Raw genomic sequence first — 15,294 nt, 5'->3', positions numbered from 1 at the left:
TATTTAAGTAAAGTTGTTATATATTTGTATAAATGATCTCCATAACATGCATATTGGAAAACAGCAGGCAGCTGAAACCAGTGAAAGGTCAAGATGTTGACCAGAATGCTTTGGTGTTGCACATCCACAATGCTGTACAAAACAGCAACTGATTCACTCACTTTTCATTTTCCAAACCTCTACACATAGTAAACCATACTTGCTGTGGCATCAGTACTTCCAGAATACTGCATTATATGCTCCAAACCCTACTGTACCATAAAATGGTGACCAATACAACCACAAAGGTTATTAAAAGTCACATTACCAGGCACAGGTCCAGTAGGAGTTGAAGCCATTTTGCTACAGGTTGCAACAGCAACTTGGAAAGTGTATAAGGCTCCTCTCATTGGTTGTAGTCAAGAGGCCAAAAGAGAATGAACTCATTTCAATAGAGTTGTAACACAATGACTACTGTCAAAGGTCTTGACCACATTCCATTATCATCACTGGTTTCAAAGTAAACTGAATACCTTATCTAGCATTACAGCATAGTGGTAAGGAGCAGGGCTTGTAACCAAAAAGTTGCTGATTTGATTCCCCGCTGGAGCATTGCTGCTCTACCCTTGGGTAAGGTACTTAAACCACAATTACCTCAGTAAATATCCAGCTGTATAAATGGATAGTATGTAAAAATTGTAACATATGTAAGTCATTCTGGGCAAGAGTATATGCTAAATGACAATAATGTAATGGAACCTTATCTAAGATAATGGTGGATGCCTGTCCGCTTCCTGTCCCTGACTACTCCCAGAGCATTTGCCAGCCTGTTTGAATTAAGCACAACCTCAAAGCAATCCCACGGTTCCAGCCTCTGCAGCCCAGTGTAGGAAAGCGTCTCTCTAAACCACAGCACAAATAAAAACACACAGTGTCACTCGATAAGATTTGTTTGAGACAGAGTTAGGGCAGGACAGTGAGGCATTGGGGCTTAGTATTGTTCAATGCTACCACATACACAAACAGAGAAAATTCTGGCCTATTTCTGAAATGACTCCGCACTTAGCTCCACCTCCGTGACGAGCCTCGTCATCTATTCTACACCACGGACCAACCCCTCGGCACACAACTTTAGAATAGGATTTGCTCCCTCTTAATGTCACATCAGCAGTGCCGCCTCTCAGGATCCCTCCATGTCACAGTAGTATTTAAAGCTTCACTTTTCAAGGCTCAGTTTATGGGATAATGCAGGGATATCCTTCCAGTCCATCAAGTCAGGTCAACTCCTCCACCACCACCCCCACCCCCACCCATCCACCCCCCCCCCCCCCCCCCCCCCCAGTGACACGAGCTGTTTCCTGGGTCCTGTTCCTCAGCAACCAGTGCAAACACAGCCACAGCGAGTCACGCCAAGCTGCATCGCTCCCGATGACCTCATCTGGTCAGTCGACGCATTGAGTCACATATTGCAACTGCACGCACTGCGTCCTTGCTGGCCTCTGAACACCAGTAGATGACTTCTACAGAGGAAGAGCAGCCAATAGCATCTCTCACACACAACACACACACAGAAGCAAACACACACGAGGGTACTGTAAACTTTTGTGTAGTGAATCTGCTGAAGTGGAAGAGCAGCTTTTTAAAGGGCACTTAGGGTCGTTCTTTGCAAAAAGGATCAGTAGTTCACCTCATCGTTATCACTGAACATGACTCACCTCATTTAAGCTTGAAATGAATTTAGTGTTCTCTGGGTAAAGGAAGGAAAAGTAAACCAAGATTGAGCTAACCCCAAGGAAACAGTTTCATTGGGCATTCCGAGCATATGCCAAGGTTACGAGACAGATGTTTAAATACTTGGCATGCACAATCAACACCTTCCCTGAGTCTCATTTCCTGACAGAACCACCCAGGGTGCCTTTAAAGATGCATCGAGCACAGTTTTCATTTAGTGTGGCAATAACACATTCACAGTTATCATGGTTAAATACATACTGTAAATTCATATCTATGACTATGAATGACGCTTTTCCCATTTATTAGTGTTAACGACATGCTTTGTGAACTCAGTGACATCATTAGCAGTGAGTGACAACTCGCCCCTGAATCTCAATTCAATAAAAATACGTCGGAAGTTCTGGATTATACAAAACAATGCCAGAAATTAAGCAAACAGACTCTACACTAATTCAGTTCAGTGATTTCACTATGAGGAAAAAGTAGCATTAAGGAGAAAAATATTCAGACAAACATACATCAAAATTCAATTTACAACGATTAGAACTCTCAGAACTAAGATTATAGCTGTCAAAAATAATTTTTAAACAGATTAATTAGGAATAATGCCTCAACATCTCAATTTAACACAACAAGTAGGATTAACCACAGAATTTAAACAAGCTGCCCAAATCATGGATACTTGTGCAAACTGGACAAGAACAAAGTAATATAGGGAAATGAAGCTGATTTTCCATGCAAAGCAAGGTCATTACTTGGGCTACCAGACAGTGAACACCTATATGAGTTTTTGGCAGTTTTATAGACTAATAAGCTTATCTTGGTGACATTTTCACTGTGCAAATGACAGTGTGACGATAAGTCAAAACAAGTTAATTTAGTTTTATATCTACATAAAACACAAAAATGAATACTGCTTTGGTGGGGGAAAAGGGAAAGGAAACAAGAACCTGGTGACACTGAAGGGCCAAAGTGGATGCGAGCATTCCCTTAAAAAATAAAGCAATTTACCGCACACTCCCTTTAATAAAAGAGACCAATGCCTTCCCTCTGTCAGTAGTATTTCAGTTTTCATACCCCTCTGCTGTCAAAACATACGCACACGCCTGATAATGCAGCAATAATTATGAGAAGTCTTTTTCCCGGGCAAGAGCTTGGAAGAATGTCAAACAATGTTTTAACGTGCTAGTGACCTGAAATAAACCCAGATTCCCCAGGACAAGCTGCAAGTTAGCCCCAGGAGTGATCAGGGCTTGCCCGAAAGCAGGCTGTGGAACCAGGTGGTGGAGGGTGCGCGGTCGTCGCCCTCCTCGGAGGCAGGGTCTGGGAGCAGAAACTGGGAGGAACTGACCGAGGTGGGGCTACCAAGGGAGCTGTTCAGGCTGCCCGCCTCGGGAGAGTCCATCCTCCATGAGCACTGGGGCTGGTAGCCTCCGAAGGTGCCCAAGAGGGGGAGGTCCGCGGGGTCCGCCTGGTCCCCCACGGGCTCTGCGGGGCCGAGGGCAGGGGTGGGGGTGGAGGCAGAGGCGGGATCCACCTGGGGTCTGTACCCGCCCCCGGCGGGGATCTCCTGGTGAGAGGGTGCCTCAGAGGAGATGCCGCATGTCTGGATCCCAGTGTAGGTGACCTCCGTGCGGGTGGAGCCCATGGAGCTGGTAGAGGATGAGGAGGAGGTGTCGGTGGAGGGGGGCCCCTGTGAGCCATCACCCACCACCAGGTTATAGTATCTGAGGGCCACAGGGCCTGAGGAGTACGTGTCCACAGGCCCATCGTCCTCTGAGCTGGCTTGCTCCTCGTCATCCTCCGGTGTCACCTCCAGCCCTGGCTTGCCGGACACCCGCTCCACAATGTGCACGGGGTTGTGGGGACAGGGCACCACGTCCAATGTCCGGCCACCAAACGTCCCCTGAGAAAAAGATGGATATGCGTCAATCACCATCAAGAACCTTGTTGTACCACACAATGGATGTGATTAATGCTTTGTATTAAACTGGGTTTAAAAGACTCAGCAAGTTAATTCTGTTATCCCTCTCAAGATACTTTTAAGTGGTTAAAAAGTTTCCCCATTCAGCCTGAACAAGCAACAATACGAGTGAGCGGTATAAATAAAACATTTCAGTCCATTACTGAATTTTTTTAAATGAAAAATTGAAGCCTCAGTCATTTTGGCTAGTATCTCTATCATTGCTAATATTGGTTTTTATACAGTATATATATAATATGAGAACTCACTTGTGTGGTGGGCCAATCCTCTGGAAGCTTGGGTTCTGGAATCTCAGGATAGAATGTCTTCTTCACCCTGTCACAAGGTAGAGGATCACAGAGACCATTTAACAGTGTACATAGCTGAGATTATGGCTCCAGCTACCTGTACTGCACAATAATACTGCCCAACAGCCTCTAAAGGTAACCCATGTCAGAAGAGAAGGGATATTCCCCCACGTTTGTATCCTCAGTTGAAGGATACCCAAAGATCACCAAAAGAAGAGTTCAAAAATCCAAGCCATTTCTTACCATTTCCGCTTCTTGTAACAGATGCTGGTAATGATAAGCAGGAAGCACGTCATAACACCCAAGGAAACGAGGATCTCCACAATCAGCCAATCAGCTAAAAGAGGGGGAACATGTTAGGGATGTAATGACAATGTCACCTTTTCCCTCCAGATTCTGAACAGTTAAAATCAAGGTTCCTGGTCCATTTACCTATATTAATTAACATTAATGACATTTTATTTCTGAAGCAAGCAACTAAAACAGTTTTGCACTGCATCATTTGTAGGGTGCGATATCGCTTAACAAGCTGTATAAAAAAATATGCAAAACATTGAGAAGCCTGTTATTTAAATTGGCATGCAGCACTATACCACAGTATAATGGAACTGTTACATTTTTATTAGTACAGCTACTGCATGTATGTAACAAATGGCATTTTTCACATGCAATTTTCCAGCTGTGTCCTAACATGCCTGAAGCAAGTTGTCTTGCAGGGCAGTAGTGATACAGGCACAGGGGTAAATACATTGTATTTGTACATTGTACGCTACATTTCAGCCAAATGCCATACAGGATTGCAGAGCGATTGGGAACAGGGTCACTTACTGAATGGGTCCAGCTTGATAGATATTGTGTTCCCTCCATCCTGTCCAGCTGATGTGTAAGCCTTCACTGTGAACTTGTAGGTACTCGGGGACAGGTGTGTCACCGTATGGTTCCTGGCATTAGGATCTGTGATGTTTGCTGGCAAAGCACAGCCATTACAGGAGAAGATGTGTCAAATCAAAAGAGACAGTGTAGGAGGCACAATATTTACGAATGTGTTTCGGAGAGCATGGAGAGAGTGTTCAGGCAGGCATTACCTATTGGTATGAGGTGGGAGCTGTTGGAGACGTAGATGATGTAACCACGGATAAAACCCCCCTGGCTTTCCAATGGAATCCCATTCCAGCTAAGCAGAACACCTGAGCCAATCTGTTGCGCTTTCAGACCAGAAACCTGCTGAAGAGGGGCTACAAAATGGGAGAGGAGAGGTAGTAAACATTGGGAAAATCAAAAAGGAAAATGAAATAGAGTCAACATGTACAGTGAGAGAGAAGAGTCAGTATGAACAGTGAGAAGAGTCGGTACGCACAGTGAGAGAAGAGTCAGTACGCACAGTGAGAGAAGAGTCAGTACGCGCAGTGAGAGAGAAGAGTCAGTACACGCAGTGAAAGAGAAGAGTCAGTATGCACAGTGAGCGAGAAGAGCAGTTAAACACAGGAAGAAAGGAGTCAGTGCAGAACAGGGAGAGAGTGTTTGTCAGTGCCTCCTCACCCAGCTCCTCGACATATCCCTCCCTCCTCTCCAGGAGCTCTGGGGCTCCAGAGGTGCAGGCATAGATGGAAAAGGTGTACCGCACCCCTGGCACAAACTCTGGGAAGGACAGAAGCACAACAATCAGACACGCAGACACAAATACCATTCCACAAGAAATAACTGGTCATAACTTAACCAACGGCACACTAAACAGCAAATAGCCACAGTGTCAAAAAAGCACCTTATACAAGCCGCACGGGAGTATTAATATGACCAATGACAGCCATGGAAGACCTTCCACGTTACTGCTGTAACCGGTATCTCAGACTCACTTGACTGGATTCTGGCGCTAGTGTTTGCGGTGGGCACCTTCACCCAGTCCAGGCTGCAGTTCTGCCCACTGCTGGTTGGGCACCAGTCCACCACGTACCCACAGCTGGAATTGGCATCAGCGGGCCAGAACAGGTCAAAGCCACCATCTCTGCCCAACACCTCATAAGATGCATGCACTTCATCTGTTACAGCAAGAGATGGAGAGTTCAGAAAGTGGCATTGTAGCATCAAGGTTAAGTTCTTAATGTCAGATGCTGCTGCAGCTTTTTCCTGATAGCTATACTTTTGAGTCATTACTAACAAGAGGGACTATTTGGGACACCTGAAGAGCACCTTCAGGCTTCAAAATGAAGTACACTAAGCTACATAACATGTCCAAAAAGTCTGTCATTGTATGTACAGAACACATCCATGATCTGAAACACAGCTTCATGAGAGCCTTAGCCCTGAGCTATGCAAACATTACATTATTACACTGTATTATCATTCAGCGGATGCTCTTATCCAGAGCGACTGACACAGGTCACAGTTTTCACATGTTATCCATTCATACAGCTGGATATTTACTGAGGCTAGTGTGGCTTAAGTACCTTACCCACGGGTACAGCAGCAGTGCCCCAGCAGGGAATCGAACCAGCACCTTTTGGTTATAACCCTGCTCCTACCACTATGCTATGCTGCCACAAACCTTAATGAGCTGACATCCACACTTCAACACGAGGCCCTGGTGTTTCAGCCACAAGCACCGGCTATCTCTCCACCGGCTCCTTCTTCTCCAGCTCACCTGCTGAGAACCTCGGGATGGTGATGCTGGCTGGAGGGATTCGCCAGCGAGTAGCAGTTACGGGCCCTGACCACGATGACCTGCTCGGTGTCGTTGCCCTCCAGGTGGAAGGGGGCGCTGCGCTGGTCCTGCGAGAGCAAATGTATCTTTGCGCCCTCCTCTCCTGGGCTCCCGAGGGTCACCTCGTAACTCTTGATCTGACCATGACTCTCGCTCTTTGAGAGGGGCTGAAGGATGCCAGGAGAGTAGAAACATTTGCTCAGTGTTTCAGTCACCAAAGCCTACCTTTACCTCCCAAGGGGATATTCTTTTGATGTTATTAGCTTCAAGCTAGTACTGAAAAGCTCATAATATGGTATATATCAGTATTAAAATGAAAACTTAAGTCTTTGAAGGCATTTGGGCTTTTGGAAAATGTGTTGGAAAAAGAAATAAGTTACAATGTTTCTTTAATGTCGCTGTATTAAGGCAAACGGTATATACATGTAGGTAACAAAAGTCAAGTGCTGTACATGATTTTCATGTTCAAAATGGAACAGGCCCACAAAAACTAAACAACTAATTACTCTTAGCTTCATTATAAGTATGCTAAGGAACTACCTTTACTTGCTTTTTACTTGTTATTAGAGCAGGCACTCCTTCAACAACTCATTTCTTTATTCAAGGACATATGGCAGATATCCCCTGAGTGCTAACAAATACAGACGGTATGAAATTAACAGCTAAACAGAATTATGAATGCGCCTGAACCAGAATTCAACAAAGAGAGGTCTAACTGTAATTATGGATCATGTATGGATCATGTAAACAAGCACATTCAGTTCTACACAGTGTTGGACCCCAACTCTTAGCGTTCACTGCCTGGTCTTTTGAGCACAGGACCACTGGTTAATGCTAAAGTAGTGGATAACCCACAAGGAGGGAAATGAAACTAACACCACCTCACTTTCCACATTACATAACCTGACTGGTTAGTGTCCAACCGTATCCATATGTTGAGAGCGTCAGGGCCTGAGAACAGATGACACAAAACTCAAGGTAAGACTCCGTGATGTCCTACATTCCTGTATACAACAAGAATGCGCGCAATAATCATAAACATTTTTCATATTACTTCCACAAGCATTGGCAACAACTGGCCCACAGATCATTCTGTGTGTAATTAGACATACTTTACCATGGCCCTCTCACATTTTTTGAAAGATTTTGTTTAATTGCACCAGTTGTTTTTTGTCATGCTTATGTCTAATGCAGGCCAGACACTTTCACTTCTCACACCAAACATTGAGAGCAAGGTTATTTTATTACATTTACTTGATTTGCTGGCAATTCTTCCTCAGATTGGTCTATTTGCCTTACATTTCTTTAAAAAAGCTGGATATTTACATTCCTTTAAAGGTTCCACTCACGACATGAACCTGCAATCTTCTGGTAACAGACCCACATAATGCTCCACACTGCCTCCTGACACCTCTTGCTTTTTTGACTTGGTTGGCATCTGCATATGTTGTTATATGCCATTTGATATCACAGTTTCAATATTTTCTGTTTTTCTTCATCAGAGGTACTTACAGTCTTCTTCGGTTCTAAAGATGTAGTCTGAGCTCCAATCCCCCCATTTCCAGAAATTCTGCTGTGAGCCACAGCGGACTCGAACAACATACACCTCATCAGGCTGTAGGCCTTCCATCACTGCCTGTGACAGTCCTGGACCAGAGTAATTACGCTAGATAAGAAGAGAAGAGATGTTTGATTTAATACACCCCCTGACCCCTTAGAATGAGCACAGTGATACTACAGGGATGGGCAATATAAACATTTTCCTAAAGTCATACTCTCTGGGGAAAACATTGCAATACACAAAATTACCATCATTTGCCACAGGGTGACAATTTCTCTTGCTCCCTGCAAAGACAATAGGTAGCACTACTGACGTCAATCAGTTCTTCTCTCTGAGTAAGTCTGAGCCAGACAAATTGCCTAATGGTGATTCTGATTTTTTTCTTGGAAATGAAATCATCCTTTTTTTCATCTCAGTCACAATCCAGTCTATAAACAATCTTACCCAATTGGAGTTGCACACAACATGCCTAACACACTGATAACACACATTACACTGTCTAGGATTGTAAGGACAGAACAGTAAGCACTTATGATATAATTTGGCCCACCACCAAGACCACAGCACCTGCCCACCCCCTGTGCCCCTGCCCTGTCTAAGCGTGGTGACAGAGCATGTGTGCTACTTTTATCCTAGTTAATGTGGGCAAATGCAAAAGAAATAAGAAGAATGTTATGTTTACTACTACCTCAGTTTCAACTTGCAACTAGTTCATATGCTGAACCCAAACTCTGTTTCCTATGATGAATACATACTTAACTTCTTGACCTGGGAAAATCTACACAGCCTGAGACTCTAATTGATGTTGATAAACATTTGCACAGGACTCTGGTGACCAAAGCACTGTTTACCAACAGTCTAAGGACAAGTCAGACAGAACATTCTCCTTGGTACTGAGAGGTATAAGCTGGGGTATACTGAAATCAGACTAGTATGGTGCAAAGCCATAAATGTCTTGATATTAGATATTGATATTTCATACAATATTCTTGATATGTCATAAAATAATCTTGAAATACCAGAAGAAATCATGGCTCAGTGTATTCAGTGTAAAATGGGGGAAGTCGGATCCATAAGTCTGACCTATTTTTGGTCACAGTCTAATGGGGTTTTCTTAAAATATTAAACAGAAATGGGCCACAGAACAACCCTTGAGGGACTCAAGCTGCTTTCTCCCAGCTGGTTTGACCTACGAGGATGCATATTTTGTGATAAACAGTGTTTGTTAAGATGGGAAAAATAAGACCTGGTCCATTGCAGTGTTGTACCAGACAAACCATTTGATTCTGGAGTATTCTGTGGTCTATGGAGTTAAACACTGCCATGTAATCCAGCTTTATTAGATGGGTTATGTTTCTACTGTCACATAGTTGTCAGATGCTATTGGAAGCCAAGCTAAAGGGCCATCAGTTCCCCCAAAACTTTACCCAGGAGAGTGAAATTTGACACTGGGAGATAATTTGAAAAAATACTGGAGAAAAATCAGGAACTATTCTAGAGGGAAGAGCAGATGAAAAAATTTAAGGATAATGATGTGGATGAGGGCAACCATGCCACTTCACACAAATGTGAAGTAATTACAGGGGAAATATAATAGGGTAAATCTAAAAGCTGAAAATTTGAAGCATATAAATACATACAAAGTCATTTCTTTCATTTCTTTTTCCGTTCAGAAAAAGAGAGTTACATTCACAGCTCAGCCAATGTCATTGGCTCCGCAGTGCTTTCTGCCCATTTCTCAATGTCCATCACACTTTTTTTCTGAAATCTGAACTACTCACTCTGTCCTGGTACAAAACTCTCAGATTGCTTAAATATAGTGAGAATGTTATACAGTTATTTAAATGATCATTTCAACAGCAAAAAGGAACAAGTTGTCCAGGTTTCAGATTGTATGGCTTTATGCGTATCAAGTAGACCATCGTAAATCATATTATACAGACTGGACGCCCATTAACGTGTATTTGTTGAAACTGCACTGTAAGAGCATTTACTGTGTTAGATGTGTGCTTAGCACCTCCAACTGAACAATTTCCCCAGACGCTCATTTTGAAATATACGTTTTTCCCTAAAAACCCTTTTTCAGCTGCATTTAGATAATTACGCTAAGTGAACTGTAAGGTTAACATTTGTCAGACAGGGACTCTTCAAACCGTATGTAATAACCTGCTTTGAAAACATCCTACAGTCTGTGTCCCATTCCCTCTACTTCTACCGTAAGGGTCTACTCACCGTGACTATGTGTCCACTACTGACCAGCTGCACCTGGCACAGCAGTGGTAATGCCTTGTACCCTCTCTGTCCCCAGCTCCAATGCACACTGGCATTTCTGGCATGCACTTCCAGTTTTGCCACATCCAGTGGAGCATAGGGCCGCACTGCGGAGCAAACAGGAAAGACAGATCAGTGAGAGTCAGACAGATCGACTGCCCGAGTACATGAAATAGGTTCACGTCATTAGTGGCCAGCAGTGTGGCGTAGTTTTAGTAGCAGGTACAGTCAGGGGAAGCAAGTCCTGTAAATGAATCCCAGTGTGACACTCTGGTGCGGTAAACTTAAGGTACGTCCATAATCCAGGGGTAGTGTTGGTTATGTCAGTCAGGGTCCCCATGTTGCACCTCTAATTAGCACCCTCTAGTGGCATATGAGACACCTACAAGCCACCTGCACCTTTTCCCACCTGCCAGACAGTGTTTGTTCCACTGTGGTGCGCTATGGGACCCTAGTGCTAAAAATAGCTATTGGCCATGTGCGAGTGTGCAGAGGCTTGCTCTCACCGTGCTTCAGTTTTCCCACATGAGTACAGAGGGTGTTGCAGAGATGTAAGCTTAATGTATGATTGGTGGAAAAAAATGAAGTAAAACACTAAAAAAGAAAACTTGGGCCTACAGTGCAAACTGCAAAATGCAATCTCTAAAATATGTAAGTTGTCCCAGATAAGGGGTATGGTGTGAAAATATACAATGTAAAGAACAATGACAGCAGTCAGTGGGATTATGAACGCTATATTGACAGACCACATCTGTATGGGACCAGGAGCACTCACCTCTGAGACTCAGATCTGCTGTATCTGTGACCTGGATAGTGCCTAGAGGGTTTTTGGCCTCAAGAGTCCAGTTTCTTTCCCCTTTGTCCAAAGTGACATTGAGCCAGCATTGGTATTTAGGTTGTTTGTTTTGATTAGCATCTGTACAATTGCTGAAAAAGGACAAATAAGTATTCATACTTCTACAGATACTGTACTTTGACTACTGTAAAAGCTGATACTATTGGGAGAAATGAGTTTTGTGAGTTTTGGTAATATATCTTGAACAACAGTGAGATTCACATCAAGTCATGGATTCAATTATTACAACTGAATACCAGGATGGACCTCTACACTGCAGGGACATGGTTTGTTTGAGGGACAGAAAGAGCGATGACAAGTTTGGGGATGGTGGGTTTCAGGGAGGGATACCTTCCATTCAGGGTGTAGATGGTCCGGCGAGGTCCTCGCAGGGACGTGTCTTGACCCTTGTTCCACTGGCACTCCACTGACTCCAGGTCTCGGGTCTCACACACCAAGTCCCTGTCATGAGGAGGGTCTGTCAGGGGTGAGAGCAGAAGACGATGTCTCACCACTTACATTTACACCAGCTGCACGTTCCAAGGCAACAATTCAGAAAAGTGGTATGTTTACATTTTATACAGCATGTAACACTCCTATGAATTAGGAGTTAGGTGGCCAAGAGTACTGACAGATGGTTTCCAGGTCATTCCTTCATGTTTCAGGGAAGGGAAAGTTTTTATAATTTTTTTACAAGCTTTTAATTACGGTTTGCTTTGATCACCCCACAAATGTTAAAAAACTTTGCTGGCTATTGGTATGTTATATAAATGCCAAAACATTACTTGTAATGTTTCTGACACATCTTACTAAGATGAAATGCTCACTACACCCTTTATATTAAACTGGTGAGATTTGGTTTAGGCAACAACATTTTGCTGTAAAAATTGTAAAATGTACGGTAATTTTCTTTTACTATTAAATGGCCTTTTTGACTTCCATGGACCGCTGCCCAGAGCATTGATTTGGAGTAAGGTGACCAAGGAGCATGCAGCAGTATCTATGTAGGCACTTTATTATGACTGAGGACAATGAATGCTGGGATATTTACTCACAGCCAACAAACACAACAGTCCCGACGCTTAGATTGTCATCATTGAAGCAGAATACGTTGGTCCCAGAGGAGATGGAGGACGGCTGATTGGTCTTGGTGCTGGCGTAGCTCCGCCTGCTTAGCCGGGTGTGGTTCATGGGCTCATTCCTGTACCAAATGCTCTTGAAATTTTTCTTCTCCTCCACAATGCAGCAGAAGGTCAGCTCGCTGCCCACAGGCACCACTTGGTCCTGTGGGTACATGTTTGCTTTTGTGTTTTCGGGAATGTCCATCCCTGGAAAGAGAGAGACGAGGGAGTCGCAATAAGAAGACGTGTTTCTGTACAATCAATTAAGAGACTTACTTTCTAGAGTTCTCTTCAGGATGTGGGGTTCTTAGTGTCCTTAAGTGGTCAAAGATCTGTCTATGGATAAAGTGATGAAAACCTGACTGATTTTAAAACCAGCTTGTTTGATCAACTAGAGCCATGCTTCCCAACCTGGGGTCCAAATGATCACAGGGGGTGCGCAAGGCTTTGTTTGCTGTGAGGTTGTGAGGTCGTCAAAATTAGATTTGCACATGTTAAATAAAATCATAATAACACACTTACTGGATAATCAAAAGTCTGTATATAAAACTATTTAACTCTTTCGCAAGTAACTTACTTTTTATGTAGCGTACATGTTACGTTACGTGGTTCGTTATGTTTTCATTAGCGTTATTAAGCTTCTCATAGTTTTCAGTTAGCATGTGATATATTTTTTAATGTTAAATTGCTGTTTCCTCAAAACTAAAATTAGTATTTTTCCAATCTAGTGTTGTAATCGCACCGTTTTAGCATATGCGCTAAACGGCAAATCAGTTTAGTTTATGAATGAACAGGATGACACAGAGTAAAAAACGTAAGGAAGAAGTTATTGATTGTTATTGTTACTGTTTGTTATTGTTACAACACATACTGTATAGCTGTGTCAAAACCAGTGTTCACATGATGTGCATGTGCATGTGGATATGCAACAAACTGCCCCTGTTTTAGTTCATTGGTCTGAGGGAGATCTAGGACAGAGCTACATGTATAGGTGCTGATTAATCACTTATTACACTGATAATGAATCATTATTATTCTTTTGGTAAGGATGTGTGTGTGATGTGTGTGTGTGAGGCATCAAATTTGGGGTCAATCCATCCAACTGTGTAGCACCACCAACAGGTCAAACTTCAAGGTACATTTTTGCTTACAACTTTTGAACCATTTGTCCTACGGTTGTGATCTTTTTTCCCCTGAATCCTTGGGTCATCCCGATTCGAATGCATTAAAGTCGGCCACATTAGATTTTCTGCCATTTTGAATTTTTCGAAAAACCTACTTTTGTGAACTAGTCCTAGACCATTGATCCTATCACCACCCAATTTGGTACGTATCATCTACAGAGGGGTCTGACCAAAAGTTATTCAAAGAATTTTGCTAGGACAAACGATACGGCCGCTGTCGTCCAATGAAATTCCATGGTGAAGACACCAAAACAGTAAGTGAGTCATATCTCAGCACTGCTTTGTTAGACTGATGCCAAACTTGGTACACTTTGTTGGTATTAGGCATATTGGGTATTCATGAAATGTGGCCACTTAGGGGTGCTATACCATTTAAAAATCATTTAAATCCCCATTACCCTGGCACAAAAGAATTTTTAAGGCCACTTTTAAGGCACAGTGTATTTTATGGCACTGCTTATGTTTAAGCTTGACATATATGTGGTGGGGGGCAGTATGGTGGTTCAAATGGGTAGCACTACTGCCTAACAATATGGAGGTTTCAAGTTCTGGGTGCGTCTGCGTTCAGTTTGTACCTTGTCCCTGTGTTCATGTGGCTTTCCTCTGGGTATTCTGCTTTTCTACCACAGTCCAAACACATTCAGGTAATGTTATTTGGGACATGCTATATTGCCCATAGGTGTGAGTGTAAGAGTGGGTGTCAATGTGTCTGTTCACCCTGTGATGGACTGGTGTCTTGTTCAGCGGTTGTTCTGATTGTCTACCTGTGGCCCTGTGGTGCTTGGCCCCTTCATTGCTGCTTGCAGCTATATGTATATATTTCTTTTTTTATGTGTGTGTATTTTATACACCTGTTGACACAAACATAAGGAAAGAAAAAAATACATACATACTGTATATACACATACAAGCATATACACACACATGTATGCACGCAAATATTTATATGTGCATTGATAGGTTTGAACCAATTCCATTATATTTAAATTGCATTTCGTTTGAATTACATTTTGTATTTACGTTCCCACACACGCACTCTGCAATAGCCCTCTGACTGTTAGAGACAGCCAGTCACATGTAGGGTTCAAAGGGATGTCCCCGGTAGCTGACCCAGTGGGTGTCCCCAGGACATCCAGGTGTGATATGCACTTCCCGATGGGAATGTTCACACCTGCCATTTGGTATACCGCAGACAAGGTACTTAAACCCTCACTTGTGGCCAACATAACAAATTATTTTGAAGATCTCGGAATGCATTGTCGCTCCACCCACACAAGTCTCCCTTTGCGCATTGAAATAAATCTTTTCAATTGAAAAGTGAGATTTGGAATGCATCACTTTTGGTATATGTGTGTGTGCGGGCTAGGGGGGGTCAGCTTTTCTTAGATACAAGTAGGGGGGGCTCCAAGGAAAAAAGGTTGGGAACCACTGTTTTTCTTAAAACATCCAAGTATAAACATGTTTTTGTTTTTAAATAGACTTCTGTTGAGGTTTAGGTATATTGAGGTTGCACACCAAACTTCTTTTGAGGTGCTCCATATGTATGACAGTTCTACATGTGTAAGACAAATGCTGTTGTCTTGTTTTCCTCTCCATTCCACCCATTGCAACACAGAGAGTACAGTTGGGGGGCATGTTTA

At 43.1% G+C, this 15,294-nt stretch overlaps 1 protein-coding gene across 1 annotated transcript in view; it reads right to left on the bottom strand.

The window, feature by feature from the left end:
• Nucleotides 1-2,300: 2,300 nt before the first annotated feature.
• lifra (LIF receptor subunit alpha a) overlaps nucleotides 2,301-15,294 on the bottom strand; it is a 40,358-nt gene continuing 27,364 nt past the window's right edge. Inside the window, 15 exon segments of the mRNA XM_036526449.1 lie at nucleotides 2,301-3,619; nucleotides 3,946-4,012; nucleotides 4,228-4,321; nucleotides 4,813-4,950; nucleotides 5,070-5,219; nucleotides 5,524-5,622; nucleotides 5,838-6,020; nucleotides 6,623-6,674; nucleotides 6,676-6,849; nucleotides 7,569-7,633; nucleotides 8,195-8,348; nucleotides 10,476-10,621; nucleotides 11,290-11,441; nucleotides 11,701-11,827; nucleotides 12,405-12,677. Of these exon segments, the coding sequence (XP_036382342.1) occupies nucleotides 2,960-3,619; nucleotides 3,946-4,012; nucleotides 4,228-4,321; nucleotides 4,813-4,950; nucleotides 5,070-5,219; nucleotides 5,524-5,622; nucleotides 5,838-6,020; nucleotides 6,623-6,674; nucleotides 6,676-6,849; nucleotides 7,569-7,633; nucleotides 8,195-8,348; nucleotides 10,476-10,621; nucleotides 11,290-11,441; nucleotides 11,701-11,827; nucleotides 12,405-12,677 (2,534 nt within the window). The 3' untranslated portion in view covers nucleotides 2,301-2,959.

This window comes from Megalops cyprinoides, chromosome 4 (genome assembly GCF_013368585.1).
Source record: "Megalops cyprinoides isolate fMegCyp1 chromosome 4, fMegCyp1.pri, whole genome shotgun sequence".
Lineage (NCBI taxonomy): Eukaryota > Metazoa > Chordata > Actinopteri > Elopiformes > Megalopidae > Megalops > Megalops cyprinoides.
This window is presented reverse-complemented; position numbering and strand designations above follow the sequence as displayed.